General features: G+C 40.4%; 1 protein-coding gene and 2 long non-coding RNA genes across 6 annotated transcripts; 1 reads left to right on the top strand and 2 right to left on the bottom strand.

The window, feature by feature from the left end:
• Positions 1–169: 169 nt before the first annotated feature.
• Positions 170–7,432, bottom strand: LOC135623878 (uncharacterized). Of its 2 annotated transcripts, none has more exons than XR_010491544.1 (3): positions 7,118–7,432; positions 6,144–6,241; positions 170–5,320 (listed from the first exon to the last, which is right to left on the bottom strand). It is a non-coding gene; the product is annotated as an uncharacterized LOC135623878 (long non-coding RNA). The 2 variants fall into 2 exon arrangements; XR_010491543.1 differs by having other exon boundaries at positions 170–578; positions 7,118–7,431.
• A 151-nt stretch (positions 7,433–7,583) lies between these two features.
• Positions 7,584–12,715, top strand: LOC135623877 (uncharacterized). 3 transcript variants are annotated; one of them, XR_010491542.1, is made up of 5 exons: positions 7,584–7,782; positions 9,171–9,447; positions 10,012–10,224; positions 11,087–11,468; positions 11,574–12,715. It is a non-coding gene; the product is annotated as an uncharacterized LOC135623877 (long non-coding RNA). The 3 variants fall into 3 exon arrangements; XR_010491541.1 differs by having other exon boundaries at positions 7,586–7,782; positions 9,171–9,328; positions 10,012–11,468; XR_010491540.1 differs by having other exon boundaries at positions 7,586–7,782; positions 10,012–11,468.
• On the bottom strand, positions 10,274–12,265 carry LOC135623875 (zinc transporter 4-like). The gene is made up of 3 exons (XM_065127324.1): positions 11,630–12,265; positions 11,282–11,431; positions 10,274–10,840 (listed from the first exon to the last, which is right to left on the bottom strand). The coding sequence occupies exons 1-3, from the start codon at positions 12,263–12,265 to the stop codon at positions 10,535–10,537; spliced, it is 1,092 nt and encodes a 363-aa protein (XP_064983396.1). The 3' UTR covers positions 10,274–10,534.
• Positions 12,716–13,624: the final 909 nt, after the last annotated feature.

Genomic DNA, 13,624 nt, shown 5'->3' with positions numbered 1-13,624 from the left:
ACAAAATCCATATATATTACAAATCTCTTTTGGCAAAGAGATTTAAACAATGTGAACTAAGTGAATTGCTTAAATAAAATGCTAGAATTAAACATAATTATCAATCTGACATGCAATTCTAAGAGCCCAATGAGTAAGCACCAGATACTATGGGAAGAAACATATGATCTAAATGAAAAGAGAAGCATCAAGAGACCAAGTATACACAACAAGGAAACATTCGGATGACAATAGTCTTGCAATTAAAAAAAAAAAATCTATGAATACCCGGTCAGATTTAAGAAAATCATTAGAAGCTTGAATCATGATTTTCCTTTCATCATGAAGTTCCTTTCATCACAACAAACACATGAGAATTTATTCAAGTCCAAAAGAATAATACAAAGAGACTTTTGAATTAAGGGGCCTGCTAGCTCCTAATTCATTGAGAGCTCTTGACCAATTTGTTCTTTGACCCCGTTTGTATGTGCAATTTGTTCTTTTTAACTTCTTTATGAATTTTTGTACTTCAACAAAGTCCTCTTCCTTTGAACTCGATAAAGATGATTCAGGTACTTCAACAAGATCTAGATAATGAGCTGAAATACGATCATAAACAATCTCAAATTGAGTCTTGCCCGTAGAACGATTAACCACAAAGTTATTAGTAAATTCAGCACAAGGTAGCATGAGATCCTATTGTTTTGATCTTTTGCAACAAAACATCGTAGCAGATTATCTAAGGTTTTATTAACAACCTCAGTTTGCCCATCTATTTAAGGATGACAAGCACTTACTATATAATAGGTTGGTGTCAAATTTCTTCCATAAACTTCTTCAAAAATGACTAAGAAATTTAGTATCTCTATCTGATGTGATAGATTTAGGAATTTCATGAAGTTTGACCACTTCATTGAAATAAAGGTTAGCAATATAAGAAGTATATGATCTTTTTGCAAGGAATAAAATATGCCATTTTGACAAATCGATCAACAACAACAAAGATAGAATATGTACCTCTTTGAGTTTTTGATAGACCAATCACGAAATTCATACTAATGTCTTCCTAGGGAGCATTTAGGAATTGGTAAAGGAGTATATACACCAAGATTCTGAGTTTGCCCTTTTGATGTTTAGCATATTCAACATCTTTTCACATAACGTGTAACATCTCGATAGATTGTTGGCCAAAAATATTTCACCTTAATGAGAAGTACTGTTTTATCTCTCCCAAAAATATTTCACCTTAATGAGAAGTACTGTTTTTGGATAACATGCTCTCTTAGAGAATATTTAGGAATATAAAGTTAAGTTCCACGAAAGAGAAAACCATCTTCAATAACATAATCTTCATGATGACCCTTCGTGCGTAACTTGCATATTTCTCCAAAATCTTCATCATTGAAGTATTTCTTATTTCATCAAATCATTTTAGTTGGGCTCGCATAGTTTTAAGAAGCTCGCATAGTATTAAGAAGCGCTAATCGCCAACTAAGTGTATCTGCAACCTTATTACACATTCCATTGTTATGCTTCAAGACAAAAGTATAGTCTTGTAAAAATGCCACCCATCTTGCATGTCACCTATTGAGATTTGCTTGAGAATTTATATGTTTAAGAGCTTCATGATCAGAATTTAAGATAAATTCTCGTTGGATCAAAAAAGTTCTCCAATGTCGTAGTACTTGAACAATAGCATAAAATTCAATATCATAGGTTGAATAATTCTTTCTTGAATTGTTAAGCTTTTTACTAAAGAATGCAAGCGAATGTCTATCTTGGCTAAGTACTCCACCATACCCACATGAGAGGCATCATAATCAACTTCAAATATTTTAGAAAAAATCAGTAACTAAAGAACAGGAATAGTGGATAATTTCACCTTTAATAGTTCAAAATTATTGTTTGCCTCAGGTATTCATTAAAACACTTCTTTCTTTATGCAATCGGTTAGAGGAGCTACAATAGTGCTAAAATTCTGAATAAATCGACGTTAAAAGGATGCCAACCCATGAAAACTTCGAATATCTTGTAAAGATGTTGTTGTTAGCCAAGTTTGGATAGGAACACTTGGATACCTACCGAGGTTAAGATAAAGCCTAGAAAAGCTAGGCTAGAGGTCATGAAGGAACACTTAAGATTTACATATAGTTTTTTTGCCATCAATATTGATAGAATAGTTCTCGAATGTTCAATATGATCAAGTTTGTTACGATAATAAATACGAATATCATCAAAGTAAACAACAACAAACTTCCCAATATAAGGATGTAGAATTTGATTCAGTACCTGGATGAGGGTGCTCAGAGCATTTGAAAGTCCAGATGACATAACTAGTCATTCATATAAACCGTCTCGAGTCTTGAAAGCAGTTTGCCATTCATCTCTTGGTTTAATACCAATTTGGTGATAACCGCTTCATCGATCAATTTTAGAGAAAATTTGAGCAGCAGCAAGCATATCAAACATATCCTCCACACATGGAATAGGAAATATGTACTTGATGGTAATTCGATTGATAGCTCGACTATCGACACACATCTGTCAAGTTCCAACCTTCTTTAGAGTCAATAGAGCTGGAAAGGTGCACTGGCTTAAACTTTCTCGAATATAACCCTTGTGCAGTACAGTGATTGAAAGAGGCGCTCGGGCGAGGCAAGGCGAGGCCCGAGTGCCTCGCTAATGTCCCAGGCGCCACCTGGGCGCTCGCCCGAGCCCAGGCGCTGGGCACTTCGGGCGAGCGCCTGGGTAAACCAAGTGACCGAACCAGGATTTTAGGTCTGGTTCGGTCCTGGTTCGGTTGTTAGTTGGTTCAATCGAACCAACTAAACCGATATAACCCTTACCCAACCCTAACCCGTTGCCGCTGTCGCTCCCGATCTCGCTGCTCGTCGCTCCTGCTCCCGCTGTCGTTGCTCGCGCCTCCCACGAGCCCTCCCGCGAGCCTTCCCGCTGCTCGCGACTCCCACGAGCCCTCCCGCTGCTCGCGCCTCCCGCGAGCCTTCCCGCTGCTCGCGACTCTCGCGAGCCCTCCCGCTGCTCGCGCCTCCCGCTCCCTTTCCCTTTCCGGCTGCCGCTGCCACCGCTCGTCGCTGCTTCCTCGTTTCTCCGTCAGGCTCAGTATACAGTATACTCTTAATATTAAGTTTATTTGAATTTTGAAATGATTAATTTTCAATACTGTTAATAGATTAATAATATATTATTTTGATTTTAATGTTGTTAATTTTTATTTTAATGTAAAATTTTATTGTTTTGAATTTTGAAACTTTTTGTTAATGTGACATTGTGATTTTGTATCTTAGATTTTCTTAATTTAATAGCATATTTTTATTTAAAATTTTAAATAATTATATTTATTAATTATATTATATATTTTTATATTTTAGCGCCTCGCTTCGTTCGGGCGAGCGCCTCGAGCGTTTTTGGACCTTGGCATCTTTTGGCGCCTAGCGCTTTTTAAATCACTGGTGTAGTAGATCCATAACTATTCTATTCAACTCTTCATGTTCTTTTGGACTCATCCGATAGTGAGATTTGTTTGGAAAGACCGCTCCTAGAATTAGATCAAATTGATATTGAATGTCTTGAAGAGGAGGTATGCCACTAGGAAGTTCTTCAGAACATATGTATTTGAATTCCTCCAAAATAGCTTCTACTTCACCAAGAATTTCCATAGGCTGCATGCATTCTTTAGCAACTAATATAAATACAACTCCACTTTCTTCGCTTTCTCTTGTAAAGGTTTGGGAGCAAACTCTTCTTTGCATGGCAAAAAACACAATTCTAACTCCATTGAATTTAAAAGTATAAGTGTTCTTTCTACTATCATGGATAATACACCTATCATATTGCCATGGTCTTCCCAAGAGTATATGGCTAATATCCATTGGTACTACATCATACCACATATTATCTTTATAATTTTTTTTCGTTGAAAAAGAAAATAGGCAGCGATTAGTATCTCGTACCTCGTTGTCTTTGTTGAACCATGCAATCCGATATGGTTCTATCTTGAGCTTAAGCTTATCTACCATATCTTGAGATAATATTCTCACAACTATCACTATCAATAACAAGAGAACAAACTTTGTCTTAGACTTGCAACATGTCCTGAAAATATTATTTTGTAACTATTCTTCATTAGAATCATCTCTTGGAGTAGCAAACGCTCTATGGATTATCGAGCATTCACCTTCTTCGGGTGGTGCAATTTCTTCGGAAGCCTCCTCGTGGCATTCATTATATATTGGTTTTTCAATATCTTTAAGTTGTTCATTGGCATCTTATTCTTCCACAAAGTTAACTCGTGCATTAGCTTGTCTATTTGGGCACTTGTTCATGTAATGTTCTACTCATTTGCATTTAAAGCAAGTAGGCAAGTGACTGGTGCGACTAGATTGTCCTCCACGATTGGCAGGAGTTAGTTTGGATGCATTTTTCATGATTTTGCTAGCTTTTGATCCACTAACATTATAACGAGTAGAGTCAGCTTTAGAAGAGGAATGTAAAGGAACATTAGAATACCTCTTTGCTCCACTTTTAATATGTTTTGCTTCAACTTTTAGTGCTAATTGATAAGCATCAGATAACATTCATACTCGTTGCATCTCCACTTCATTGTGAATCATAATTCGTAGGCCGCCGACATATCTTGGAACAAGTTGTTCTTCCATCTCTTGAGTGTTATTTCGGGTCATCAACTTGTAGAATTCTTCAGTGTAGTTGATGACGGTTTTGCTACCTTACTAAAGATTGTTAAATTGTGAAAAGAAAGTTTGAACATAATCAGATGGAAGAAAATTCTCACGGAGCCGAATTTCATCTTCTCCCAAGATGAAATCTTCATCTTCCCTTTCTGAAGGTGCATCTCTTGCACCTTGTCCCACCAATTTGAGACGTAGCCTCGAAACCTTATAACAATTAATTTTACTTTTCGATCTTTGGTATCTCCTTGTACTCAAAGAAATTCTCAACAATATTAAGCCAATTAATAAATTCTTCAGGTTGAAGTCGACTATGGAACTCCGACAAGTCAATCATGATATTGTCATTTGAACGAAAAAAACCTCTCCACGGATAAGTCTCCTACAGCTTCTTTGAATGCAAAGGGATTCATGTCTTCGAATCTATCACTTGCATAACCATAGTCTAAGCCTCTAGAGCCATGGGTTTCTAGACATTCAAGACATATAGTAAGCTCTTCAACTTGTCTCCTTAGTGCTTCAATTTATGCATCCCTTTCATCTCTATCCGGTTGCATTATTCTTTCGTCGCGTCGCTGCCGTCTACCCCTTCTAGTTGCCATAAGAAAGAAGTACTCCAAGAGTGTAGTAAGACTCTGATACCAAATGATGTAAAACAAGATGAAGAGAGAAGAAGAGGATGAAAAAAAGAAATCAGATATGGGAGAACAAAAGAAAACTCTCTCTTTTTCAAAGAGATAACTACGAGCTAGTAGCTCAAAATATAAAAGTTTGATAATGTTTCAAAAACAAGAATGCCCCATCAATCTTCCTTCCTTCCCCTTTTATAGATCCCATGTACATTGAATCCCTCAACCAACAAATTAATGAGTCACGATTTATTAAACGTCAAACACAAATTACAATACATATTAAATTCATAGCGCATTGTACTTTGATGGTTTTGAATTTTCATAATTATCTCAAGATATGAATCATTTTCTTGAAATTTGATAGGATTGAGTTTGAAATTTATTGTCTTGAAACTTGGGAGCATTCAATTCAGCTCTCCGATATACAAGCAGTAGTAGAGTGAATAAAGTTAAACTAAGTGCATTACTAAAGGATAATAGAAAGTACTACAAAGAGAAAGTCTCGGGTGGGTGCCTTTAGTATGTGGGATACAAGCATTCAAGACCCTTAATATGAAGAAAATGGCAAATCAAAATAATACCCCTCATGATGAAGATATCGAAAAGAAAAACTTTTAACATCAAGAAATCATTCAATAAAGATGTGTCGAACTGAGGAATACTGTATTTTGAGCACAAACTAGCAATAATATATAAACTAGGAACATCATAATAAACAACTATCTACACGTGTTGACAATTTCATTGAGTTATCATAAACAACTATCTACATGTGTTGACCATTTTGTTAAGTTATCAGAAAGGAAGCACATGTAAGAAATATTACCTTCTGCATAGCGAGATGATGAGAAATCAGGAGGCATTTCTTGCATGCCATAGATCTCACTTTTTGTTGATTCTCTCAAAAGCTTAGCATCATGAACTCTGGATGAAAGAAACAGAGGTTCAGAACATCAAACGAAAAGAAAACTGGACAGAGAATTTAGCTGATGGCATGGCAAAAATGACATAAGAAAATGTAGAAATTCTAGATTTAATGAACAAGCAAAAAAATATTCCTATAATTACATGGCTCGACTAAACCAAGAAAATAACAGATCTTAATGGGATGATAGCTATTAGTAAAACAGGTTACAGGAGAACTCCTCAGATCTCTAAAGAATTACATTAATCTTCATACTCAAAAACCAACACTTACTATAATCAAACAGGATCAACATCTCAACCTTACAGTCTAAATATCAAACATCTACCATGACAAACTTCTCATGCATCTGCATATCCCAGAAGAAAGAAAGAAAGAAAGAACACACAAGTCCAGGGCACGTAATCACATCGGGAAAAGACTTAGGGTTTCAGAATCCTGATTCCATCCTTCCAATTGGTCAGCGAAAATCCTCAAAGCTCCAAGAATTACATTAACCTTCATGTTTGGAAATCAACACTTGCTACAATCAAACAGGATCAACACTACGGATTTACGTATATCATCAAGAAAAGCCTTGGGGTTTCAGAATCTTGATCGGTCAGACAGAGAACGACAACGTTCCTCTTCCCAATTGGTCAGCCGGCAAAAACCCTCCAAGCTCTACGAATTAAATTAACTTTGGCATTCGAAAATGAACACTTCCTATGATCAACACTACAGATTTACATATATCAACCTTACAACCCTACATATCAAAACATCTACCGTAACAAACTTCTCATGCATCAACAGATGGGGGCACAAAGACAAGAAACCAAGAAATGATCAGATCAAGAAAAGAATTAGGGTTTCAGAAGTAATTGAGAGATTGCCTGGTGACGGTCTCCTTGTGGACCCGGAGGACATGGTCGGCCATGCCGCCGGCGGTGGAGAGCTTCTTGTGGCAGACATGGCACTCGAAGTGCTTGGCCTACTGGAGCTGGAGGAGGATCGTCTCGTCGTCGAATTCCGGTCACAGTAGTAGAACCACAACGTCGATGCCCGCGTCTTCCTCTTCCCGTCGCCGGCCGACCAGGTCGCGTCGTCCTCTCTCCTCTCCGCTCGCCTTCTTCGATCCGGAGCTTCCGGCTTTGGATTTTGGTGACCGCCCCATCCGCGAGAGTAAAAGAAATCAGATGGTTGGATGGTAATTAAACAAAATAACGCGGGAGATGGGAGGTGAAATAGAATATACTATGTATCTATCTTAACTGCTTTATGATTCGTAAATATTGATTTTGATCCGACGTCCAATAATGACTAGTGAGCGGTAAACGCGGCCCATATAGCGGAAGAAATCCGACCCGTTTCTGCTGCCTCGTTCCGCAAGATTGCCCGTCTCCAATTCTCTTAATCCGATCTCTCTTTTGATTTCATGGGATTCTGTATCTCGGATAAGGTTCTTTTTGCCGGTGGACACTTGTGCTTGTCGCTCGCCATTGCTATGTCACCGTTCGTCTCCTAGCCTAGGGTTTTGCACCAACGAACGAGGAATTGGGTAATTTTTGTTCTTTTAATTCCATTCGACGCGGATCGCAATCTTTTTGGGCATACTTTGTTTAGATTGTCATATGCATCTCGATAATGGCGAATAATTAACGAAAGGTTTTTTTTTTTGGTTTGGGGGGTGGGTATCGAACCTGCGGGCATGAAAGACTGGAATTGTTTGTCCATTTTCAGTCAATGATGAATAATGAGTTCATAAAGGTTGAGCCGATATAAGTCCCATTCCGTAAAGAAGTCGCACTTCATGGAAATTTTTGTTCTCTATTTTGACGGGTTTAGGGTTCTTCTATTATTTTCAATCTTTTTCGTCTTCATAGTTGCTTGCTACATATAATGCAGTAACATATTTTGCCATTCGAAGGTCATTCTACATAAAAATAATAATAATAATAATAATTTTCCAGTTATGTTACTAGATGAAATTGTATTTATCATCCCTGGTGGAAAGTAGATGCTTCTTTGAGTGAAAGTGTCTTGAAGAACAGTATTCAGATCAAATGCTCTCCGTTATCCTTAAGCAATGTCTTTTGTAGATAATTGTTTGAGCAAAGTGTCTCGAAGAATAGTATTTAGGTTAAATGCATCCCATTATCCTTAAGCATTCCTAGTGGACTGTAGTCAATCCTTTGAGTGAAGTATCTCCAATAACAGAATTTAGTTATTCTTATGTATTATATAGTGAATTCTTTGAGTGAAGCTTCTCCGAGAATAGAATTTAGTTATTCTTATGCATTGTATCTGTTGACCTTATCATCCCTAGTGGAATGTAAATAATTCTTTGCGGGAAAGATCTCCAAGAATACTATTCAGATTAAATGCTCTCCTTTATTCTTAAGCATACTTTGTCATGTCAATTATCACAATATGAGATTTCAAAAATTCTCATTGTTTTTAGTATGGATGCCGTTGTTATGGGTATGGGTGGTATGGATCAAATGTACACCAAGTAGGAAATCTGATGACTGCATTTCATATAGTGCTACAGTGTCATTTCCGTGACAAGACCTTTCATTTGGCACAGCATATCTTGGCCGGTTTACCAAAGTATGGGGATGACGAATAATTCCTTGCTGTAATGCTATAATTTTAGATAGTGCATCGGACAAAGTGAACACTTGATAACTTGAATTTGTTATGTCAAGTTCCGTATGCTATAATTTTAGACAGTGCTCTGTTTGCATGAGATGCTTCTCTATGTTTGCGTTCTTGATTTTTACCGAGAGTTTGTGCAAGATCATAAAGTCAGGATGCAACTATCTTTGTTTCTTTCGTCGGATCATCCTGATGGAGATGATCCAGATTTCTTTTGAACACACAAGAAAAACCTTTCCATTGCGATTGGTGGGTCTTCATAAAACTAAACAAGAAGTTTCTTGACAGGATGTGGCAGCTGGATAATCTTGGGAAGAACAGACCATGAAGATGAAGATGTTGCCTACAATCCCTGGCATGGCTCGGATAATTTAGGGAGTCAGTGCTGTTGTTTGGCATCGTATTCTATGCTCTCTGTGCTTTCATAAAGGATGGTCCAGAACAAGGTGCTTGATATTTGCTCTGTTCCTCACAATGTGTTGCTATCAGACCTTTGTCTTATGTTCGTTGCATTATTGACCTAATGTGCTCTTCTTTGAAGCGATGGTGCAGAGTCATAGATGAGGTAATGATTTGGTCCCTCCACCTTGACTCGTATCTGAAGAGAATTTAGTTGATGGTTAATAATGTAGCTTGGTACCATGTTCTCCAGGGATGTGTTACAGCCATTGGTTAGAAACCCAGTTGGTGAAGCATATGTTCTCCTTTAAACTACATGGATGAAATGTGCTCGACATCTTTGTGAGAAAAAGTAGATTGCTATGATCTCAGAAGTAGCCTCGACCATAGATGAACAACAATGTTCTTTGTCCACAGTAATGAACATTTGAGAAAATGATCAGAACAATATCAATGGTAGAGTAAATGGTTTAATTCTATACTCCAATTCAGTTGACTAAACCAATCCTTTTTTTTTCACATTAAATTAGCCATTCATACCATCAGACCGATACCGTTGCAGGACGTAAGTCTGACCCACTGATGCTTTCTTCCTTTCTTTCTTTTCTGGAGGAAATCTATTGAAGCTGTCTTAAGATGTATCTTGGTCTTCTTTTTACACTATTTAATAACTTTGAACCATTTGGAAAAGTTGATGCTTGTGCCAATACTTTTTTTTTTTTTTTTCCAGATTCTGTCGATGAAAGATATTGCATTGGGTAGAATCATTTTGATGGCTGTTAATCTGTATCACTCACCAAGGTATCTCAAGCAGTTTCAGAAGCAGAATCTTGTGCCGGAGGGCCAAGTAGATATAAGTCGGTGGCTATCGGCCGTGAAAACATGAACAGAGACCACGAGACGAGCGATACCGATGAGCCGCATCAGAATGCAACTTGAATTGGTCAGTGAACCGAACCCTTTTTTTCTCCTGTTGATGTGGAGGCAATAACTTTTTCTCTTTTTTTTTTTTTTGCATCAAAATGAAACATATAATCTATTTCTTGGCGGGTGGTCACCGCCTCTCCTTATTCTAAGGATCTCAAGAAAATCAAAGTGGCAACCCAAGTGCTTCAAACATTGCAATCACTTGCACTGCTTTACCCGGAGAAAAACTAACGTGTAAGAAGTGAAGTAGGCTGTTGGGCGTACCCGAGGATAGCAGGAAAAATATTCCCGGATAAGCCTCAGCTCACAGTTATCGGGAATCATCCCTATGCCCACCTCGCAAGAAGGGACATCAAACCTGAACCCAGAAGAAGTGCAAGATGTGCTCCTAATTGCAGCCTTCCATTACTCTGCATTCTGGGGTTCTTGAAATCAGCGGCCAAGAGATCGACCAGAGACATGTATATTAGAATTCCTGCAGAGGCAGCATTGAAGATGCCTTGGATGATAAGAGCAGTCGAGCTAGTCTCGTCGTAGCTAGAGGAAATCGCAATGCCGAGGGAGATGCCGATCGGAGCTGTGAGAGAGAAGAAGACTGCCATGATCACTGTTGCCTTGGCTCTGAACTTTGCCTGCCAGGGTAGAGGCAACATATGTAACAAGGCAAAACATCAAAGCAGTATCACTGTGTCAAGTTTGATAGTTTTATGAACACTAAAATGAACAATTTCTTAAGCCGGTCGGGTTGTGTTGCTGAACACTAAATCAAGTCAAAATATGCCATATTATTGATCTTAATGTTAATCTTCGTTTTTGGTTTTTCTTTCTTTTGTGGGTCAGGTTCCTCCTGAAATCTTTTTGACGAATGGTTGTTGCAGAGATCACTGTCAAATGTTAAAAGGATCACAGGAAGTGAATCTCATGCAGTTGCAGGAGCGAAGAACATGGAAGTGGCGTTTGCCAATTTGCAAAAGGTATGAGATGTCGCACCACCACCTTTTTACTTCCAACTTGTGGGAATCAGAATGTGATGTCGAGAGTGAAGAAGATGGAAGAAAGGAGTTCCCGAGTACCTGGACGATGCATCCACCGAGTCCTATGCCTTCAAAGAATTGATGGAAGCTCAAGGCTGCAACCAGAGGCCTGATGGTGGAGGATGTTTCAGATGCACCCAGCGAAATGCCAATGATCACGGAATGGACCAGAATGCCCAGCTCCAGAACCTACACATTTCCAAGTTGAAGCTCATCATCACTCTCTGTATATGCTTCTCTGGAACTGAAATGATCTTTGTGTATATATTTCTTCTGTGCTAAAAGTCATCTCTCAGCTATAATCAATAGAATATTTACTGTTGTTAATCAGGAAAGAAGCAGCGGGATTAATATGGAGGACTGCTACCCATCAGCGACGACGCTTACTTGGGAGATAACTCGGTGCCGGATCTTGTCGGAGAGCGAAGCCTCCTCCGGCGAGCCCGCCGCCGCTGCCGAGCCATGCGCATGCCCGTGAGTTGCGTGCGTGTGGACGTGGACGTGGCCGGCGTGGTCGCGGGCGGACTCCTCGTCCCCCTTCCTCTCGTCCTTTTCCTCGACCGGCCGCGCCTTGCTGAAGTGCGACCTCTCGTAGTAGCTCGTGGCGAAGGAGTCGATCATCAATGTCACCATCGCGGAAGACATGGCGATGAACCCGGCGACCGGGAAGTCCTGCCACTGCTGCTCGCCCAGGCAGGGCGACGTCAAGCTCTCGAATGCGTCCGGGAGGATGTGTATCAGTCCGGTGGCAAGTATGACGCCTGCGGCGAAGGCCTTGATCACGAAGAACACGTCGCTCTCGGGGCTCATGGCTGCGAACGATCTCCCCAGGATCGGAATTAGGACTCCCATGGCACCTGCGCTTAGGATCGCCGCGATGGCTATCAACTTTAGTGTTAGCGCCTTGGCGCTGTCTCGAGCTTCCCGTTTGGTGGTGCAGTCGCAGTCGCCCGAAGCTCGGAGCTGTGGGAAGAGGAGGAAGAGAGAAAGAAGAATAAACGCAGCCTTCGTGGCCTTCTCCATGGAACCGAACGCACACGAAGTGGCGAAGGGGGCGGTGGAGTGATGTGATGTCGTAGGGTGGTGGTATGACAGTGAAGCAAAACCTTAAATAGGAGAGAGAAAGGATATGATGAGCTCATGGTGGGGGTCGATGGGACAAGAAGTGGGTGAGTTGGATGAAGGAGCTTAAACTAAGGGAGAAGAACCCTTTGGTTGTTTGGAGGAGGACTGCACCGGGCACTGTGGATGTTGACATGATGTTGTCATCGCGGATTAATGAATGATCGGGGAGGAACATTAGGAGGAGGCCCGACACGGGTGGTGGGGTGGCCAACTCCCGGGTCAATTGCCTTTTTTCTACTGTGTGTAGGTCTCTCCTTTTACTGCACTGCCGAGTATGTCGCCGGTGCAGAGAATGTTACATGCACACAACATGTGATCGCAAGCAAATCTCCTTTTTTTTTCGTTTTATTCTCTTCGACCTCGTTCCTTCGAGAGAGAGGAGCGTCGCGTAAGCTTAGTCTCGGCTAATTCGATCTTTGGCATGCGCTTCTTGCCCGACGAGGGTAGAGGCAGCAGCAGCAGCAGCTGCAACGCTGTCTTGTCAGAACCGGAGCTGGAGATGACAAAAGGATGAAGGGAACCTTCTCACGTTCCAGTTTCTCGGACATGTTGTGTGCGCTCACCCCTCGGTTCTGCTTCCACAGAATAAACATTAATGTCCGATGCTGATTGACTCCGAAAAGAATGGTTCCGATGCAACCATCATTTCCTATCGTCGTAAAGCTACAAAGAGCTTTACGACTTGTGGCCGTCCATTCCAATTCTCGCACCATGGAATAAGATGGTTTAAACAGTGTGGCGACAACTTTCTCTTTACCTCTCTTCTTCTCATCATCTTCATCTGAAGTAAAACATTAACCAAGTAATCGCATACTCTGTTCGATCTGGTTCATGCGACCAACCAAACGCTTAGGGAACTGCGATGTGGCCAGAGTTCTCGATCGCTGCAATTTGTTCTCCTCGGGCAATCTCCAGCCGCACACGAAAAGCCACGAATCGTACGTTGAACTAGCTGTCTCGTCTCGAAGCTCACAAATCTTTTTAATGCTGATATGTCACAGCTCCGTCTATCGATGGCAATATGGAGCCTAGCTCAGAAACTTTAGATGGGTCCTTTTCGATCGGTTGGGTGCTCCACTCCCGGCCATAGGCAAGTGTGCCATTGGCACAGGAGCTCAGCTGAAGCTTTGCCCGGTGGTCAGTCGAAAGCATCTGCAAAGCATCCGAGATCTCTTTTATTTAGTTCTCTCTCACAAGGACTGTCAACTCCTTCCCATTAGGCTCTGGCTCCACATCTGTGTCGAGATATCCACCGGA

Source organism: Musa acuminata, chromosome BXJ2-9, assembly GCF_036884655.1.
Source record: "Musa acuminata AAA Group cultivar baxijiao chromosome BXJ2-9, Cavendish_Baxijiao_AAA, whole genome shotgun sequence".
Lineage (NCBI taxonomy): Eukaryota > Viridiplantae > Streptophyta > Magnoliopsida > Zingiberales > Musaceae > Musa > Musa acuminata.
This window is presented reverse-complemented; position numbering and strand designations above follow the sequence as displayed.